The following is an 18,784-nucleotide window of genomic DNA, read 5'->3' as shown; positions in this document are numbered from 1 at the left end:
AGGTCATGATCTCAGGGTCCTGGGATCGAGCCCCGCATCAGGCTCTCTGCTCAGTGGGGAGCCTGCTTCCCTCTCTCTCCCTCTCTGCCTGCCTCTCTGCCTGCTTGATATCTCTGTCAAATAAATAAATATAATCTTGAAAAAAAAAAACTTCAAAAAAAAATAAAGAAGTAATGATTGCCAACATGCCATTTCTCCCTGGGTTGGACAACTGATCCACAAAACTGACATCTTAGAAGAGTATAAATAATCCCATGGAAATTTATATCCTAATCCCCATCTCTGTATTTGTATCTCTATCTTTATATTTGTATCTCTATCTGTATATGATGTACCATACTCAGATATTTACACCCACCAACAGAGACGGTGACAATTCTTTCTGCAATGTTCTGCTTGTTACGTAACTCAGTGATCCCTTAACACAGAGGATAATAACCATCTCAAGAACTTGCTAAATCAGAACTCCTTATGTTGGCTCTTGGAGGGATTTCACATAACAACAGCTGGGCATCTTAGGAAACTAAGGATTTGTTTTGATTTCATGTTGATTCAGAAGGAGGTATTTAATTTCCCACATTGCCATGAGGTTTTCCTCTGAACAACACATTATTACACTGTAGTTTGCCAAGGCACAGCATTGCATTGCTTTGCTTTCCACATGAGGAAACTGAGGCTCAAATGCTAAATTACTTGTAAAGCTTCACTTGGGGGAAAGGAGAGTCAGAACAGGGATCCAAATTCAGTGTTGTCTTTGTAATATTTCCACAATTATTCCAGGGCGCCTGGGTGCCTGGGTCGGTTAAGCATCCGACTCTGGATTTTGGCTCAGGTCATGATCACAGGGTTGTGGGATCAAGCCCCAAGTCAGGCTTCCTTGAGATTCTTTCTCTCCCCGCTCTCTGCCCCCTTCCGCTCTCTCTCTCTCTCAAATAAATAAAATCTTAAAAATAAAATAAAATAGTTCCCAGTCTGGTATATGCCTTTCCAAGATATTCATTTTTAAAACACTCTTCCATCTCTCTCCAGTGTGGTAAGAACCAAGGACCTGCAAATGTTTGTCTTATTCTCAAAATCTTCTGGCTCTCCCATAAAGTTTCTTCAGCTACTCTGGGCCCCATTGTTCCCTCTCTTCTTGGAATATATAGTCACAGAGGGTTGCTTAGAAACTTAGACCTTTCTGGATTCAGAGTCCAGAGTGCTCACCATTACACCATGGAACTCCCAGGAACTTAGACCTTTCTGATCCTGGAACCCCCACTAGACAAGTGGTCATCCAGTTTTGTTTTAGTATCTCCAGTAATAGACATAACGTCCTGAGACAGCTAATGCTGCTGAAGTGATTGTTTTCCCACTTAGGCTGATCCAAAATCTGTCTCTCTGATGTCATACATTGTTGTTAATTTTGTCTTCTAGGGATTCACAAACCATGTGTAATCGATTTTATACATTAAAAAAAGCCTTCAGATAGTTGATGTGTGTGTGGGTGTGTTGTACAGTGTGGGGAAGGGGTCCAATTTCTTCTTTTGTTAAACAGATGCTCTGTTTTCTATAAATGGAAAAATCCATCTCTTCTTTGACTTATCCTCTAACAAGTACCATGTATACAGGAGTCTCTTTTGGACTTTCTCTTCTGTCCCCCCTGCCTTAGATGTTTGTCTCCATACTAATGTCATGTCATGTTATTGCTCTGGCTTTATAGCGAGTTTTTATATCTAGAAACGCATCTCCTTCTCTGGTTCTTCTGGGCTGACTTGACTATTTTTGGTCCTTTAAACTTCCATAAATATCTTAGAATCAGCTTTTCAAGTTACACACACATATCACAATATCTCTGAGGATTTTTTAAATTGAGATTGCACTGAGTTAGTGAATCCGTTTGAGGAAATTAATCTCTTCATTCTTCTGAATTCTCTAATTCATGAAAAAAGCATATATCTCCATTTATTTAGGTTCTTTGGAAATGTTCTTATATAAAATTTTATAATTTTCTTTTTTAACTTTTTTTTTCTTTTAAATAGGGCTTGGTTCTTGAATTCACGAAACTGAGATGACTAATATATTTGGCTGAGCTGAGATCAGAGTTGTGCTTAGCCAGCTGAGCCACCCAGGCATCCCCAAATTTTATAATTTTACTCATAAAGCTTGTACTTTTTTAAAATTTATTTTTAAAAAAGATTTTATTTATTATTTATTTGAGGGAAAGAGAGAGAAGAGGGGAGGGGCACAGGCAGACTCCCTGCTGAGCACAGAGCCCAACGCAGGGCTCGATCTCACAACCCTGAGATCATGACCTCAGCCGAATTCAAGAGTCAGATGCTTGACCAGCTGAGCCACGCAGGTGCCCCTGTACTTTGATTTTTTTTCAGATACTTAATAGTTTTTGGTGTTTTATAACTGATATCTTTTTTTCTTTTGAGAGAGAGAGCAAGAATGAGTGTGGGGGAAGGGGCAGAGAGAGAGAGAGAGAATCTTGAGCAGGCTCCGTGCCCAGCACAGAGCTGACACAGGGCTCCATCTCACAGCCCTGAGATCATGACCTGAGTCAAAATCATGAGTTGGATGCTCAGTTGATTGAGCCACCCAGTGTCCCAGTAAGTGATATCTTTTTAAAAACATATTGCTAGAAATGGAAGATCGTAGCAAAATATGCAAATCCTAAGTGTAGAACTCAATGAATTGTAAAGTGAACTCCCCTGGGTTCCTACTGCTATCCCAGAGTCACTTCTCCTGTCCTTGCCAGTCATACCCTCTCTTTCCTCCTCCAAGGGAACCACCACCTTAACTTCTAACACTGTAGTGTAGAACTTTGTATAAACTCAACTATACATAATGTAGTCTGTTACTTCCAGCTTCTTTGTTTAATGTCTTCTGTGTGTGACTCACACACATCGTTGTGTGTCATGGCAGATTGTTCGTTGATATCCGGCATTCCAGCACATGGATATATGACAATATATTTATCCATTTGACTGCTGGTGAATGATTCCACTGTTTCCAGTTTAGAGCTATCCAACGGAGCTGTGAATATGCTTGTGGATATATTTGGTCCATGTGTTCATGTTTTTCTGTTGAGTCAGTTGTATGCACATGTTCAACTTTAGGCAATAATGCCAAGCCATTTTTCAAAGGACTTACACCAGTGCGTACACTCACCAGCTGTATGAGACTCTTCTGGATGTCCACCAGCACATGGCTCTGTCAGTCTGTGCTGGATAACAAATTCCAGGTAGCTTGAGGCAGAAATCATTATTTTTCATGCTTCTGTGGGTTTGCTGGCCTCACCTGGGCATTGTTTCTGCTGCCTATAATGGTCTGGGGTCATTCTTATGGTTGTATTCACTTGGGAGCACAGTTGAAAGAGAAGACCCAAGATGGCTTCAGTCACACATCTGGTGTTTGGGCTGAGGTGGCTGAAACAGCTTTGGGCTGCCTCGACCTCTTTCTCCACAGGGTCTCTCATTATTTTGTAATCTAGCCCATGCTTATTTACACGCCTGCTAGATCCCAAGCATACAAAAAGACAAACTGCAAATCTTCTTAAGGCCTAGGCCCGGAAGTAACACATCTTCACTTTATCAACTTCCTTTGGTCAAAACAATGAACAACTGAATCAAATTTCAAATTTCAAATTGAATTCAAATTTCATGTTGAAGCCCTAACCTCCACTGTAACCCTATTTGGAGACAGAGTCTATAAAGAAGTCATGAAAGTTAAATGAGTTTATAAGGGTGGAAACTTAATCCAATAGGACTGATTTTTTTTTTTAATTTTTATTTATTTATTTGAGAGTAGAGAGTACAAGTAGAGAGGTGGGCAGAGAGAGAGGAGGAAGCAGGCTCCCCGCTGAGCAGAGAGCCCGATGCGGGGCTCGATCCCAGGACCCTGAGACCATGACCTGAGCCGAAGGCAGAGGATTTAACCCACTAAGCCACCCAGGCGCCCCCAGGACTGATATTTTTATTAGGAGAGGAAGAGACACCAAAGATCTCTCTCTCTTTCTCTCTCTACCGCCCACCCATCCCACCTGGTGTGCACAGAAGAAAGGCCTTGTAAGAACACACAGAGAAGGTGCTATATGCAAACCAGGCAGAGCGGTCTCATTAGACATCAGCCCTGACAGCACCTTGATCTTGGCCTTCTAGCTTCCAGAACCGTGAGAAAATAAAATTCTGTTGTTCAAGGCACTTAGTTTGTGATATTCTGTTACGGCAGCCCTAGCAGACGGATTATGTACTCTGCTATGCTCTACGTAGAACCCTGACCCACGGAAACTCCAAGATAATAAGGATTTGTTGTTTTTGTGCTATTAAATTTTGGGGTCATTTGTTATGCAGCAATGGACAACTACTACATTAGCCTAAGTTTGTTCTCTCTATCCTCTTTGTGTCCTAAAAAGATAGGCAGGTGGAGTGCCCTTTTTAAGCCCTTCAAATTATTGTTTTCCAGGGAAGAAAAAGTATTCCTGGCTGGCACAGAACTGTTCCCATTTCTGAGTCATTTTCCCAGCAAAGTGAAAACCAACCCTGATTTAGATCCACATTTGGGTGTGAACGCATGAAGACAGAGTAAACTGCAATGACTTGGAGTTCATGAACTCCCTGTGCATATTTGTATGGATTTTCCTCCACAGAGATGTATCTATGTATCATTTGCTACAATTTTTTCTCTGTAAATCTAGAGATGTAAATGAATGGCTACAATTATGTGATTCCTACAAGGACAACATTCATATACTGAATGTTTCTAGGTGATCATCATTAAGCATCTATTGAAATGAACCTGTATTTCTTAGGGCTGGAAGAAAATAATTTGCTGAGATGTCAGCAGGGGTTTCTTCTAGAAAAACCTTGGAAATGGAGTGCTTCCACACAAGATTCAGTGCCTGGACACCTTTTGGCAACAAGTCATTGAACAGACAGGTAAGTTACATACTCTAGAACAAAACAAGTTTAATTTGTAAGGCAATTTTACTGTGATAAATTAGGTCTCATGTTGCCATATAAAACAACAACAACCTCTAAAGAATTTAGTGTTGGAGTCACTTCAAACAAAAATAAACCTGCATTTGTCTGCACCAAAGACAGTCTCTTCTCACCCCAGTCCCCAACTCCTACTTTATGGGGAAGCTCAAGGTGTGCCTCCCTTTTCCTCTGTACCTCCAGGGACAAAATAGAAACCTCCAGAACATACAGTATGCTGGGAGAGAGACAAGAGGAGCTGCTTTTGGTGGTCTTTGGTGTGGAGAGTATTAATGTGTAATTAATTCTCTGCATATTTCTTTAATCCTCTCTTCTTTTCCGTGCCAACAGTCAGTTTGATGGCCTGGGGATGCCCACTCCTGTGAAAGGTAGTTAGTAAGTCACTGGATGGCTTAGAGCAGCCCTTAATGGAGAAGGCTGACAGTGCATGTGTGGTTCAGTCCTGTTCCCAAGGGAAGGAGACTAGCCAGGCTAGGGCCCAAGCCTGACTCAGGAAGAAAGCCAGTAGGTTTGTGTATGTCATCTGAGCAAAGCTGGACTGAAACCTAGATTTGGGGGGGCGAGGGAGGACCTGTCCTTGGTGTATCTCTTCCTTAGAGACACATCTAACAATGGCTACTTAGCAATATTTATTAACTTTTGGTAGGAACTGTGAGGGTGTAGGACTGTGGGTTAGTAAAATCATACCTTCTTCAAACGGCCCCATTTTCACAATTCAAGTGTAGCCTGTATGTGTTTTCATGATGAAATGTTTGGAATCTGTTACCCCAGGCCACATTCGTTTAGGTAGAAACAAGAGCCAGGATTCATTACCACTTTGTTTTCCAAAGGGGCCCTCCTAAGGACCCACTGTAATTACATCCCCTGACCAGCCTTTCCCAACAGCCCACCCAGCAAGCCTGGGCTTGTCTCCATCCCCAGATAAAAGCAGTTTAAGCTGAAGGGAGAGACCCCTACTACGGAGTGAAAAGGGCTTTGTGAACTGTAATGTGCTGAGCAGTTATTAGCTGTGAGGTTGCGAGATGGCCTAAGGACTGTTTAGCAACTAAGGATAGATTGAACTTTACAGGAAAGTGATATTTTCTCCCCCTTACAGCTCTTTCAGGAAAGAGTTGCTCTTATAAGCCATTGGTTTGACCTCTGGACTCACAAGCAACGTCAAGAATTCTTGTTCACGATTTTTTTACGATGCACCAAATCACAGTTAAGGTAAATGTAGCCTAAGGATGCAATTATCATGGGTTCTTAAAGGAGATAAAATATGGTGAAATGTTTAGCTAACCTTCTAGGGTTTCTCCCTTCCCCCTCTCCGCAAAAGAACAAATAAAGCAATTGGCATTTTAAGGTTTATAGACAGAATCTTCTAGTGCTGCTTCCTCCTTGAGGATGAAATGGAAACTTGGGGCCTTTTACTCCTTCCTACCGCAGTGGGATATTTGGTTTTTGTAAACATCAGAAGCTTCAGCCAGTGAATTTTTAACATTCCCTTACTATATTGCATTCTCCTCAGAACCATCAGATGGACAAACAATATATTTCAAGTAGATATCTGGCACATAGGCAGTCCAAAAATAATTGTAACACGAAGGGATGGATCTGAAAAATACCCAAGGAGTGACCGTGGTAGCAACATTTAGGAATATGCACGAGACTCGTATTGCAGTGGCCATGATTGCCAGTAGGTCCTCGTTCTTATTCCTACCCTGGCCTCCCATAGTGTCTGCCATTTGCTTTCAGATACTCCAGCAGAGGTGGTGTGCTATTTGAAAGCACTGGTTGAAATTACATGCAAGAGCAGCTAGCGTTTTGATCAGGAATTAATACTCTCAGGGTAGTTAGCTAGCATTGTATTGGAAAGGTCACAATGTTTCAGTTATTACAAGATACTTTGCTAATGAGCAGAGCCAATATCAGACATCATCAGAGCAGCCAGCGGCTTGTTCATTTGTCAGAGGAATGTTAGAAATGGAGAAATTAAAGGTATTCAGATGTGAGATGGAAAATGTTCCGGAGAGCCCTCCAACATGCCTGGACTTGGTTGAGGAATCCAGCCAGCCTGGTTAGCAGGTGCTTATAGGGCTTTATCCTCAGGTAAATGGCCTTGTCAGTCTAGGGATTTCTGGTAGCCTGAGGCTCTCAAGGAGGGTAATAATGGAATCCCGTTTCTATAACACTGTACTTTCTCAGTTGAGTAAACCTTTGCCCAAAGGACAGAGAGCCGGGACTTCATCAAGCCCAGGGAGGAGACTGTATGGAGTGGTTGGGGCTTGTTTGCTAGGTTTGTTTAGGGAAATTCTGGGTATGGCATCATTTGGGGTTAGCTGTTTTTAGTACAACCTGGTGGTAAGGTTGTAACCATTGAACTTCTTAGGTAGCTTCCAGAAAGTATCAGAGTTGTGCAAAACCAAATTGGCTTATTTCAGTTTGCAATACCTGCCTTGCACTCTTTCTCACACTTCCTTTAGCCTGCTCTTTCAATCAGCCATTTCATTTCTCCTACCTGCTTGCTCGTCTTCTCCCTTGTCTGCTTTCTCCTGCATCCGGGAGTGCGTGGTGGGTCACTAAGAGACTGACCCTGACGGAGTCACCAGGTTACTGGAAGCAAACAGACACCTTCCTGGCTGTGCTGAGAGAGGCTGCAACGACAGGCCACAGAAAAAATAGGCTCTTTCGTCAATGCTTAAAAATCAGGGAAGGAAACTTTTTATAGCAGTCATTGGCTAGGTTTCCTTTTACTCCAACTTTACAGCTTTCAAGATAAAATAACAGACCAAAACCCAAATCTGTAATTGCTTGTGGTACATCATGTTCTAGTCTCATGTATCATAAACCACGCAATTTTAGCTGTAACCACTGGAGGTCATTAGAGATCGTGTGGTGTATTTTGAGGCTCATTAACATCAGGCCTGACATTTTGTCACTGGAAATTGTATCCTTTGTCTGGTACCTGAATTCTTTCTATGGCGCAAGGATATGGAACTAATCCGTTCAGTGGAATTACTTCGCTGTTCTGTAGCAGCTGGCTTTCTGCAGAGAGCTGTCTACCGTAGTTGCACGAAGTTATAATTCCATATATATTTTTTAGAAGTTATGTCAATTTCTGGTCTCTAGAGCTGGCATCCTGAAGCCAGCTCTGAATTGCAGTGGTGGATTTTGTTGTTGAACATCAATTAGTTTATTCCCCCAAGTCTGGATTAAGTCTTTCCTCTCTTATTTCCTCCCCATCTCTTTGGGTCAGCCATGTCTTCTCTCCTGCCAACATTTACAGAAACCGTTTACCGATAGTCTAACCCAGTTTGAGTTGTGCTTGATTTTGATTAAATCTAAAAGCCCAATTCACTTTATTTTTTAAAGTTAGTGCAATTGAATTCCTTTTAAACATCCTTATTGAGATATAATTCACATACAGTAAAACTCATCATTTAAAATGTAGAGTTAGTGGTTTTAATATATTCACAGAACTGTGCAACTATAACCACACTCTAAGTTTAGAACATTTTCATCACCCCAAAAAGAAACCTGCTACCCATTAGAGGTTAACTCCGCATCTCCATCCCCAGCACTGGGCAACCACTAATCTACTTTCTGTTTCTATAAATTTGCCTTTTCTGGACTTTTCAAATAAATGCAGTCTTAAAGCATATGGTCTTTTGTGACTGGCTACTTTCATGTATTATAATCTTGTTAAATAACAAAAACTAACCAAGTACACGTGAAGATCAAATTGGTTTTATTAAGTGGTCCATGAGGGCTCCTGGGTGGTTCAGTCAGTTAAGCATCTGTGTTGGGCTCAGGTCATGATCCCAGAGTCCTGGGATCAAGTCCTACATTGGGCTCCCTGCTCAACAAGGAGTCTGCTTCTCTCTCTTCCTGTGCCCCTCCCCTGGCTCGTGCTCTCTCTCCCTCTCTCAAAAATAAATAAATAAAACCTTTAAAAAATGTTCTCAAAGGGGCACTTGGATGGCTCAGTGGGTTAAAGCCTCTGTCTTCAGCTCAGGTCATGATCCCCGGGTCCTAGGATCAAGCTCTGCATTGGGCTCTCTGCTCAGTGGGGAGCCTGCTTCCCCCTCTCCCTCTGCCTGTCTCTCTGCCTACTTGTGGTCTCTGTCTGTCAAATAAATAAAGAAAATCTTTAAAAAAGTGTTCTCAAGTATATAAAGGCTTCATCAAAAAATGAAATAAACATGTTATTAAATAAGCAAATGAATGGTTCACGAATCCAGCAACACCCCCCTCTAGCAAGTAGAGCGGCACTCTGAGAGGTTACACAAAACAAAATGGAAGGAAGGTTTTTTGTGAATGGAGGATGGGGGGCAAGACAGTTATTAGCAAAAGAAAAGGATTGTTCCAAACAACAGTGTTTGCTAGGGGAGAAGCAGCATGTCTTATCATGCAGATTACCTCATCTTTCCTTGGGGGATGGAGAGGACCCGTGTGATATGGAAGGAAACATGTTCCTGACTGACCGGTTAAGGCCCCATTTCTGGGGGAGGCTGAAACTTCAATTACATCTGGTATTAAGCCCAGTTTGGCAACTCGGTCTACGTGATACCATTTGGGGACTGTGGTTTCCTTTTTTTTTAAAAAAAAAAAACAAAAAAAAGCACACAAAAAAAACAATGTTCTCAAGGTTCATCCATTTTGCAGCACATATCAATACTCCTTTCCTTTTTATTGTTAAATGATCTGCCATTGTATGGCTATACCATGTTTTATGTATCCGTTCCTAAGTTAATGGACATTTGGGTTGTTTCCACATTTTGGCTACTGTGAATAATGCTGCTCTGAACATTCGTGTATCAGTTTTTCTATATGAATGTCTTTATTTCTTTTCGATCTGTCGCTGGGTCAAATAGTGACCGTGCAATCAACTTTTAATTATCAAGCATTTCTTTTGAACCTTATTTATTCCTAGAGTCCCTGCTCCCCCACCACTTAAAAAGCAAGCAAATACATGAGAGAATTCAGCGTTACTTGAATGTCTGAAATCTTTCTGTGTAAACTAGGCTGGATTTGTGCAATTTCTGAATACTTTTTTTTTTTTTAAACCAGGCACTTACAGCTACAAAGCTTAACTAGAATATTGTGGTATTGGTTGGGACTATGTTGTCACAGTTTTCTTTGAAAGTTTTTTCTTAATCTCCATGAGATGTATTCCAATATCTAAGATTTTTCTTTTCTGTCTTGATATTCCATATTGTTAAGATTTATTTTTTCAATTTATTATTATTATTATTATTGTTATTTTGGTGGGCAGCAAAGCAAGGTTTATTGAACACTAGTAAAGTTTAGTGAATGATAAAAATGAGTACAAAGCTTTAAGATTTCTTAAATGGTGTTTTATGATATTTAAGACATTTTTCAAGGGTTCATCTTCTTATATCGTAGCTCGGGCAAGCTCTTCCTCACCTTGACTTTGATGGCCCCTTTCCTGGGAAGACTTCCCTGCACGTCTTTCACTCCCAGCAATTTTTACAAACGTCTATCATGGCTTTTCCCCCAGCACATTATGCTTACTGGCCACATGTCTAAGTGATTCCACTGGTGGCCTCCCCCTGCCACTTGGCCAGGCTGAATTTTCCTGACTCCCTAAAGGAAACTGGGCTGTTTCTGTGTCACTCTGAGAAACCCATGGGAAGTTTGCGTCTCCTGGCCACACTGGTGGGACCGGTTTCAAACTGCCAAGGCTCCCCAGCAGGCAACGCCCCATACAAAGGCCTTTCATTCCAGGGCTGGAGCTGTTCAAACCTGTAGCTTTCCCTGGTGGGTCCCTGGGGCAACATTCAGGCAACTGCAGTCCCAAGACACAGATGGAGTGTCTGCTCCTGTTGGGGGCGGGGGTGGCGGGGTGGGGGGGAGAGGGAGATCACCAACAGTGAAGGATTAGCTCTGGTCATTTGTCTCCATCAGAGCCTACGGAAAAGGGGTGGGGCAGAAAAAACAACTGATGTACACTTAAGAGAGAATCCCCCCAATTCCAATTCACTGCTCCCGGCCACTCTTTCCAAGCAACCCTGGGGAAAGCTCGGGGAACGAGGTCTATCTCATCTGTGAACAGTGAGGTCTCATCTGTGAACAGTGAGGAAATCTGGCGTATAAATGTCTCAGAGACAATACACATTGGGGTTAATTTTGAATATGGAGCAGCTTCATCTCGCTGAGTTCCTGAGCACCCATTTGTAAGGGGAATATTTCTGGGTGGAGGCAGCGACCAGCAGAGAGGCGTATTCAAACGCACACCGGGTTCCTAAACATCCAAGACGACTCTGGAAATCCTTGAGTCTAAAGAAAAAAGGAGAAACCCAAAAGCCTCGAGCTGTTTCACTGGGTGGGTATGGGGACAGAGGGCGAGAGGACGGTGGGAAGGTCACTGTCTTATGCTAGGCAAAGCCTGTGCCCTTGTGATACTCACTTCCCATTTTGTAAGCGGTACCATTCTCTAAAGGGTGGAGCCACACTTTATAATGTTTGACTTGTCTTTACAACACTTCACACCGCCCCACATTATGTTATGTACAGTACTTGTTGATTTACTGTCTGCCTGCTCCACTAGACCCCTTCTCTGTGAGGGTAAGAACTTTTTCTGGTGATTCTTTGTGTCCCTAACTCTTAAAGCCATAGCCAGTACGTAGTAGCCACTCAGTAAATGCATATTGGATGGACGATGTCTAAAATACTCCTAATAACAATAATAACAAAAAAATCATCAGAAAAAATTTTTCATATGTAGCTCTCTGGGAAGAAGAAACTTTTCAAGATATTACAAGTTCCCGAATATGGGAGATCACTAATATTTTGTTTCATTCAAGACTTTTTGTTAATTGACTTGAGACTTCTATAAGACAATTCCGAAAGGAATTATGCACAGTTACAATACCCAAGGATGGCGTGTCACACTGTCGTCTGGGCTAATGGCCCCTCTTGAAGTTGCTCACTGCACAGCTTCCCAAATGCAGCAGCCCTGAGAATTAATACCACCAGCCATTTATAAAGTTCACGATACTAGCTTCCACAGCTACGAAGAATCCTTTTGGTTACTGAGACTTCTCTGCATAGGAGGAGTCAAATTCACAGACACATCATGGGAAAATGGAGAAAGCTTTGAAGAAAACATCTGTCTCTGTTCTGTATTTAAGAATCTCTTCAGGAGATGTCCGGGAGTGTGACAGAAGCAGAAGTAGAATGCCTTGAGTGTACCCCGCGTGGGTGTTGGTCGTCTTTCCTCCTCCTCTCTCTGATATTACTTTTGGGGTCATGGTCAGAATGTTTTCAAATGCAAATAACAGAAATGGAATTCAAACCAGCTTAAGAAGAAATGGGAATGTATTGACTTAAGATTTGTCGAGCTTCAGGCCAGGCTAGATCCTTGGAGTCAAACAACGTTCCCTGGGCTGGGGTGCTTGCCTGCGCCCCCTCCCCACTCCGCCTTCTCTTGGCTCTGCTTCCCCATGTCTGCTGCATAAAACTAAAAAGAGAAATGCAAGACCTTTATGGAGGAAATTATAAGTCTGTGTTAAAGGATAGTTAAAAACAACAACCACCCTGAGTTGATAGATGCGCCATGTTTGAAGATCCCAATTCCCTCTAAATTAACCCCCACGTTCAGTTCAATCCTAGTACAAATCCCCAAATAGGATTTTTTTTTTAAGATTTTATTCATTTGCTACACAGAGAGAGAGAGATCATAAGTAGGCAGAGAGACAGGGGGAAGCAGGCTCCCCGCTGAGCAGAGAGCCCGATGCGGGGCTCGATCCCAGGACCCTGAGATCATGACCTGAGCCGAAGGCAGAGGCTTTAACCCACTGAGCCACCCAGGTGCCCCCCCAAATAGGATATTTTTTATGGACCCTGGGAGACCGATTCTAAAGCTAATCCAGGAAAGAGAATGGACCGCAGCCCCTAAGGAAAGCACACATATAAAGAAAATAAGAGAAAGAATGACAGTACCAGACAGTAGAAGCACATTGACCCGCTTAAGAAATCCGTGCAAGGGGTGCCTGGGTGGCCCAGTGGATTAAAGTCTCTGCTTTCAGCTCAGGTCATGATCTCAGGGTCCTGGGATCAAGCTCAGCATTGGGCTCGATGCTCAGCAGGGAGACTGCTTCCTCCTCCCTCTCTGCCTGCTTCTCTGCCTGCTTGTGATCTCTGTCTGTCAAATAAATAAAATTAAAAAGAAAAGAAAAGAAAAGAAATCCATGCAATTCACACATCGAGGTTAAAGGGGAGCAAGGATGGAGCTAAACGTTAGCTCTGCAGTAAGGGATAGGTGTCCGTGAAGGCTGGGTAGATTGGACGCTTCGGCCGCTGCATAGATCTCTCCTTTTCTCCTCAGTGTCTGCTTACCGGGCGCACTGCTGATCACCTGCCCGCCCACACCGTTCCCTGCTTCTTCCCCATAGTCCTGACGGGAGCATCCCCCCTCAGGCTGTATGCATCTCAGAGGTAGCTTGTCACTGCCCCACCAAAGGTGACCAGGCTTGGACAGAATCATGAGGATTCCACCCCCGTGATGGTGTCTGCATTACAAAAGGGCGTGTAGAGACTAAGTCTGCCCAAGGGGACGTAGAGAGCGGCCACTAGAGAGCCTCTGGGAGGGTCTTCTTCACACTCAGAGGGACTTAAGTTGGGGCTTGAGAAAGGGACGTGCCCTTTTCATCCAATGATTTCTGTTCTGTGAGGATCACTCCTCACAGTGGTCATTTGGAAGTCACCTCAGGGGACAAGGCTAAGGACAAGAGCCAACTACCAAGGAGGCAAAGTGAAAATACGGAAGATCCTTGGCCCCTAATGACCTCCCTGAGGGCTTGAATTCACTGCCTCTGGAGCTTCGCTGATTTTTCCCTATTGCTTATGTGAAAGGAAGATAAATAGGTTTAAAGTGGGTCTAGTGGTACCTTCTCTGACCATATCAACTCTCCAGATTTAGCTGTGAATCAGCTACATTTAGAAAAACAAAATGCCTTTAGCAGTCAACCGATGCTCTTTCCGCGGAGAGAGCCCATCAGACTGTCATCCGGCGGCTCAGTATTTAATTAGCTCAGGGCCTTAAGAAGGAGCTATGCCTACTCCTAAGACCACCACACACACATTCAGTGCTTTGCACTTGACCTGTCCTAAGCATCAAGACCTGCTGCCCTGTGAGGTCAAATCCACTGGTGTTGAGAAGGGCTGGCCCATTAGGATCACTCGCAGTTTGTGAAACTATGGACTCTGAGCCCCACCCATGGAGATTTTGGCTCAGCCAATGAGGATGGGGTTGGAAAAGTAGTTTTTCCTCTATTCCCAGAGTGATGTGGAATACAGCCAAGTGTAAGATGCAAGGCCTGAGTGACCTGAAGACCCCAAGGCTTCTTTCACCTCTCAGTCCTACTCCTCAGAGGCAGGAGCACAGACGGCATGAGCACCCTGTCCCTTCTCTTCTCAATGAAACAGAAGTACCTGTTCAGTTTCTGTAGATGCCTTTTCCATCTTTCTCTGGCACTGATGCATAGTGGTCTTCAAATGCATCATTGTAAGTAACCCTAAGCTTAACATATATAATAAAGGGAAGGTTCCCTCTCATATAATTGAAAAAATCCAGAATAGGTTTGTCTACGGCTGAAGCTCAATTCAGAGGCTCAGTAATAAACCCAGTGTCTTCATTCTTTCTGTTCTTCTGCTCTGCCTTCGGCAGTCATGGCTTCATCATTATGTTTCCTCAGTTGTGTACAGAAATAAAAATAATTTCTCTGTTGGAGCTTCACTCTGGTTGGACTAGTCTCGGTCCCTGCCCACTTCTGCCAGTTGCCGTGGCCAGGAGACTGACCCAGATGAATTGAATTAGCCTTGATCATATGCTGTTTTTGGAGCCCGGGATGGAGTCAGCTTCTATAGGACCACGTGGACCACCACATGGGAAGTGAGGTTATTTTACCTAAAGAAGGGGGAGTCAGTAATGGGTCAACTCAAAAGAGTGCTGTCTGTTCATGCAGCATTCAGCAAATGTTTGCTGAGTGCCTCCCATGTGCCAAGCCCAATTCTGGGTGCGGGGGATTCAAACCTGAGTGTAGAAGATTCCTGCCCTCTGACGTTTGTATTTCAATGGAAGAAATCTTATCCTAAAATAGGACAAGGGAGTATCCATGCCTCTTACTGGCTGTCTGACAACACAACGTGGCACCACCGTAAATATCTGGGTGTTTTCTGTGCCTCGGAAGTCGGAGCAGTGAGATAGACTTGATACTAGCCTTCACACACGTCCATGCCCTCATTCCTGGAAACCGCGGATATTCCCTTACAGGGCCAAGGCCTTTTGCAGACGTGGTCACGGATTTTGAGATGGGGACATCACCCTGCATCACTGGGGTTCAGCATAATCACAACGGTCCTTCCAAGGGATGCAAGAGGCACGACAGTCAGAAAACAATGTGATGTTGGGAGCAGTGGGAGAGAAGGGGACACGTGACAATGTGCTGCAGGCTTTGAAGATGGAAGAAAGGGCCATAAGCCAAGGAAGGCAGGCAGCTTCTAGAACTTGTAGGGGAGGAGGAGGCTGATTCTGCTCTCCCAGCCTCCAGAGGGAGCCAGCCCTGCCTACACCCAGACCATCGTAACTGATTTCAGACATCTGACCTCCAGAACTCTGGGAAAATAAATGTGTACTGCTTTGGGCCACTACGATGGTGGTAATGGTTAAAATGAACAGAAATTCATATAAGCAGTGAAATTCTATTATTTATTTATTTTTTTTTTTTTCCTTTCTGCATTCTAACTTATCTCTTTTGCCCCTGCCTAGTTAGAAGCACCATACCAGGGGCTGGGGACAGAGCAGTAAACAGAACAACCACCACGCCTTCTTTCACGCAGCATGTAGCCCAGTGGAAGAGAAAGACTATAAATAGTGAGTGATCCCCAACATGGGTGGAGTTTGAGGGTCAGCAAGAATGGAAACTCAAAACTCATGCTTAGATTACAGTACAGTGCACATGGAGTGTAAAGGATACAGGTTTCAGCAAAGGACTGGAGAAAGCAGCAAGGACGCAGAGCTGAGGGAGCGGTGGTGTCCTCCTCCTACAGGCAAGTATTTGGGCAGCAGGAATGGTCAGCCTCTTGGGGGAGGGGGGATTCTGTTAGTACCCTTAAAATTTCACTATCGTTACCTTATATGATCACCCATATTGTTGCAAAAATAGCTTTCCACTAGCCACATAACAGATCCACTACGCTGGTTCCACACACAATGTCTTTTTCCTTCCCTGGCGCCATATTGCTTCCCTGGCCATAAGTTATGCCGTATGGATCATATTTGGGAAGTCATACAGCGCTTCTGTTATAATGACAGGTCTGTGTACATGCATTATCCTTCATTTCCCACAGTCCAAGTAGGCTTGGCCAGCCCAATAGATGTCAGATAAAGAGCTACGATTGTGCTAAGTGACAGAGAAAAAGTAAGGCAACCTCACCCAGCCCAAGGGATGGGCTGCTGCCTTCCCTGAGGATCTGACATTTTGGCTGGAGTATGAAGGATGCCAAGGAGGTCCGACAAGCAGAGACTTGGAGACTGGGTGAGCCTCCTGGTCGGGACGACATGTGTGGAAGCCCAGGGCCTTCTCTCTCTGTTCAGTAATAACACCAGGCTTTTGTGGAGGCACTGGAAAATGTGAATAGGCAAAAAGAGGGAAATACCAATCACCCATAATCACACTCCTCAGATAGAATCTTCTGCTTTTTTATGCTTATGCGCATCCGTGTAACTATGAATCAGAGCATATACATTATTTTAAAATCTTTTTAAAGACACTCTTAATTGCCCTTCCTTGTTGCTTTCCACACACCCAGCTTTGCTCTCTCCTTCACTGAAGACTTCAGCACATGGTTCTCCATTCGCTTTATGCCCCAAACCTAGTCATTAGTCTGTGCAACGCTGGCATCCGTGTGGAAACCCGCCCACTTCAGGCCCTGGCCACGCCAGATGGTGTGCGTAAAGCCACCAGACAAGACCACAAGGGCCGCACAGACGAAAAAGGCAGGGACCTCTGCGGACTCGGCTGACCCCTCTCCAGGCCGCCTCTGCAAGCTCTGCTCCCGGTCATCTCCCTCACAATTTGGGCAGCTTCTCTCTAGTTCTTATCAGAAATTTAAGAGCCAAGAATTAGATTCAAGTTCTGTATTACTAAGCTTTGTTATTTTCGCGAAGTACACATTGTACATTCAGTAGCACACTGCAAAGCAGTGTCATGAATTATTTAAATGAAGCTATCCTTGTCACAATAAAGGAGCAAAGCACATTTTGTTCATTGTCTCCTTACATGTTTTTATTTCTCTTCACGGATTTCTTACTTTGTTACATTAACTAAAATGCAGTGAGCCACAATGTCGTTACTGCAAACTAGCCTAGTTCTGCTGCTTGGGGACTGATTTTTTTTTTTTTTTTAAATGTGACTGAAGCATTTTCCTTCTTTCTTACTTAAGATTCATTATACTTGCATGTGTCCTTGCAGCAGTGCGGGCTGGTAACAAATATAAAACATGCATAATTGAAGTCCACTTTAAAAAGTATTCTTGGAGGGGCTGGCTGGCTCAGTTGGTAGAGTCTGCTACTCTTGATCTCGGGGTTGTTGAGTTCAAGCCCCATGCTGGGTGTACAGATTGCTTAAAACAGAATCTTTTAAAAAGTAAATAAAAAGTAACTCAGATTTAGTTCTTCTCCTTTGCTTAGCTGGGAGGGAACAGTAGATGCTGTGGGCTGGGAATGGAAAATCAAGGTACTGAGACCCTTCTTCGAAAAAGAGGCAGAAAATATTTTAGTTTTGCACCTTATTTGATGGATGTGTTTTATAATTCTAAATGAGAGCATATTGTCCCCCAAGGGCCAGTGAAAGGACTGTGAAGCCTGCCTGGGACACTGGGGAGTTAGGTCAGGGATCCACTGGGATTAACTCTTCTTGGTGTTGTCACTGCCTCATTCAGCTTGATTGTTAATCTGTTAACAATGAGAAGATCCCCTTGTGATACTTTTGTCTGTGGCTACTATCTGCTGCCAGTACAACCCCAGCTCCATAACTCCATTCTTTGCCCTCCTGCTTACACACACACACACACACACACACACACACTTTCCCCTGACTGCATGACAACAGGTTCATTTCATTTTTTAATTTTTTTCCAACAGATTCATTTTATATTTTTATTTTTATTTAAATGTTGTTAACATACAGTGCAATATTGGTTCCTGGAGCAGAATTCAGTGATTCATCTCTTACATACAACACCCAGTGTTCATCACAAGTGCCCTCTTTTTTTTTTTTTTAAAGATTTTATTTATTTATTTGACAGACAGGGATCACAAGTAGTCAGAGAGGCAGGCAGAGAGAGAGGAGGAAGCAGGCTCTCAGCAGAGCAGAGAGCCCCATGTGGGGCTCTATCCCAGGACCCTGGGACCATGACCTGAGCTGAAGGCAGAGGCCTAACCCACTGAGCCACCCAGGTGCCCCACAGGTGCCCTCTTTAATACCCATCTCCCAACCCCCACACCTCCCTCCATCAACCCTCAGTTTGCTCTCTGTCTTTAAGAGTCACTTATGGCTTGTTTCCCTCTCTTCTTTTTTTTCTTCTCCCCTTCCTGTTTTCTTTCTTTCTTTTTAAATTTTTTTTATTTTTTATTTTAGAGGGGGAAGTGGGGGAAGGACAGAGGAAAAGGGAAGGGGAGAGAGAAACTCAAGCAGACTCCATGCTGAGTGTGGAGCCTGATGTAGGGCTCGATCCCACCACCCTGAGACCATGACCCAAGCAGAAACTAAGAGTCAGACACTTAAACAACTGTG

At 43.6% G+C, this 18,784-nt stretch overlaps 1 protein-coding gene across 1 annotated transcript in view; it reads left to right on the top strand.

Annotated features, from left to right (window-relative positions):
* The first annotated feature begins 4,820 nt into the window (after window positions 1–4,820).
* The window catches only part of ECT2L (epithelial cell transforming 2 like), a 64,434-nt gene continuing 50,470 nt past the window's right edge, over window positions 4,821–18,784 (top strand). Inside the window, exons 1-2 of the mRNA XM_046006062.1 lie at window positions 4,821–4,922; window positions 6,079–6,191. Of these exons, the coding sequence (XP_045862018.1) occupies window positions 4,821–4,922; window positions 6,079–6,191 (215 nt within the window). The remainder of the gene's footprint in view (window positions 4,923–6,078; window positions 6,192–18,784) is intronic.

This window comes from Meles meles, chromosome 5, assembly GCF_922984935.1.
Source record: "Meles meles chromosome 5, mMelMel3.1 paternal haplotype, whole genome shotgun sequence".
Lineage (NCBI taxonomy): Eukaryota > Metazoa > Chordata > Mammalia > Carnivora > Mustelidae > Meles > Meles meles.
Note: the sequence above shows the minus strand (reverse complement) of the source record. Positions and strands in the feature narration are given on the sequence as shown.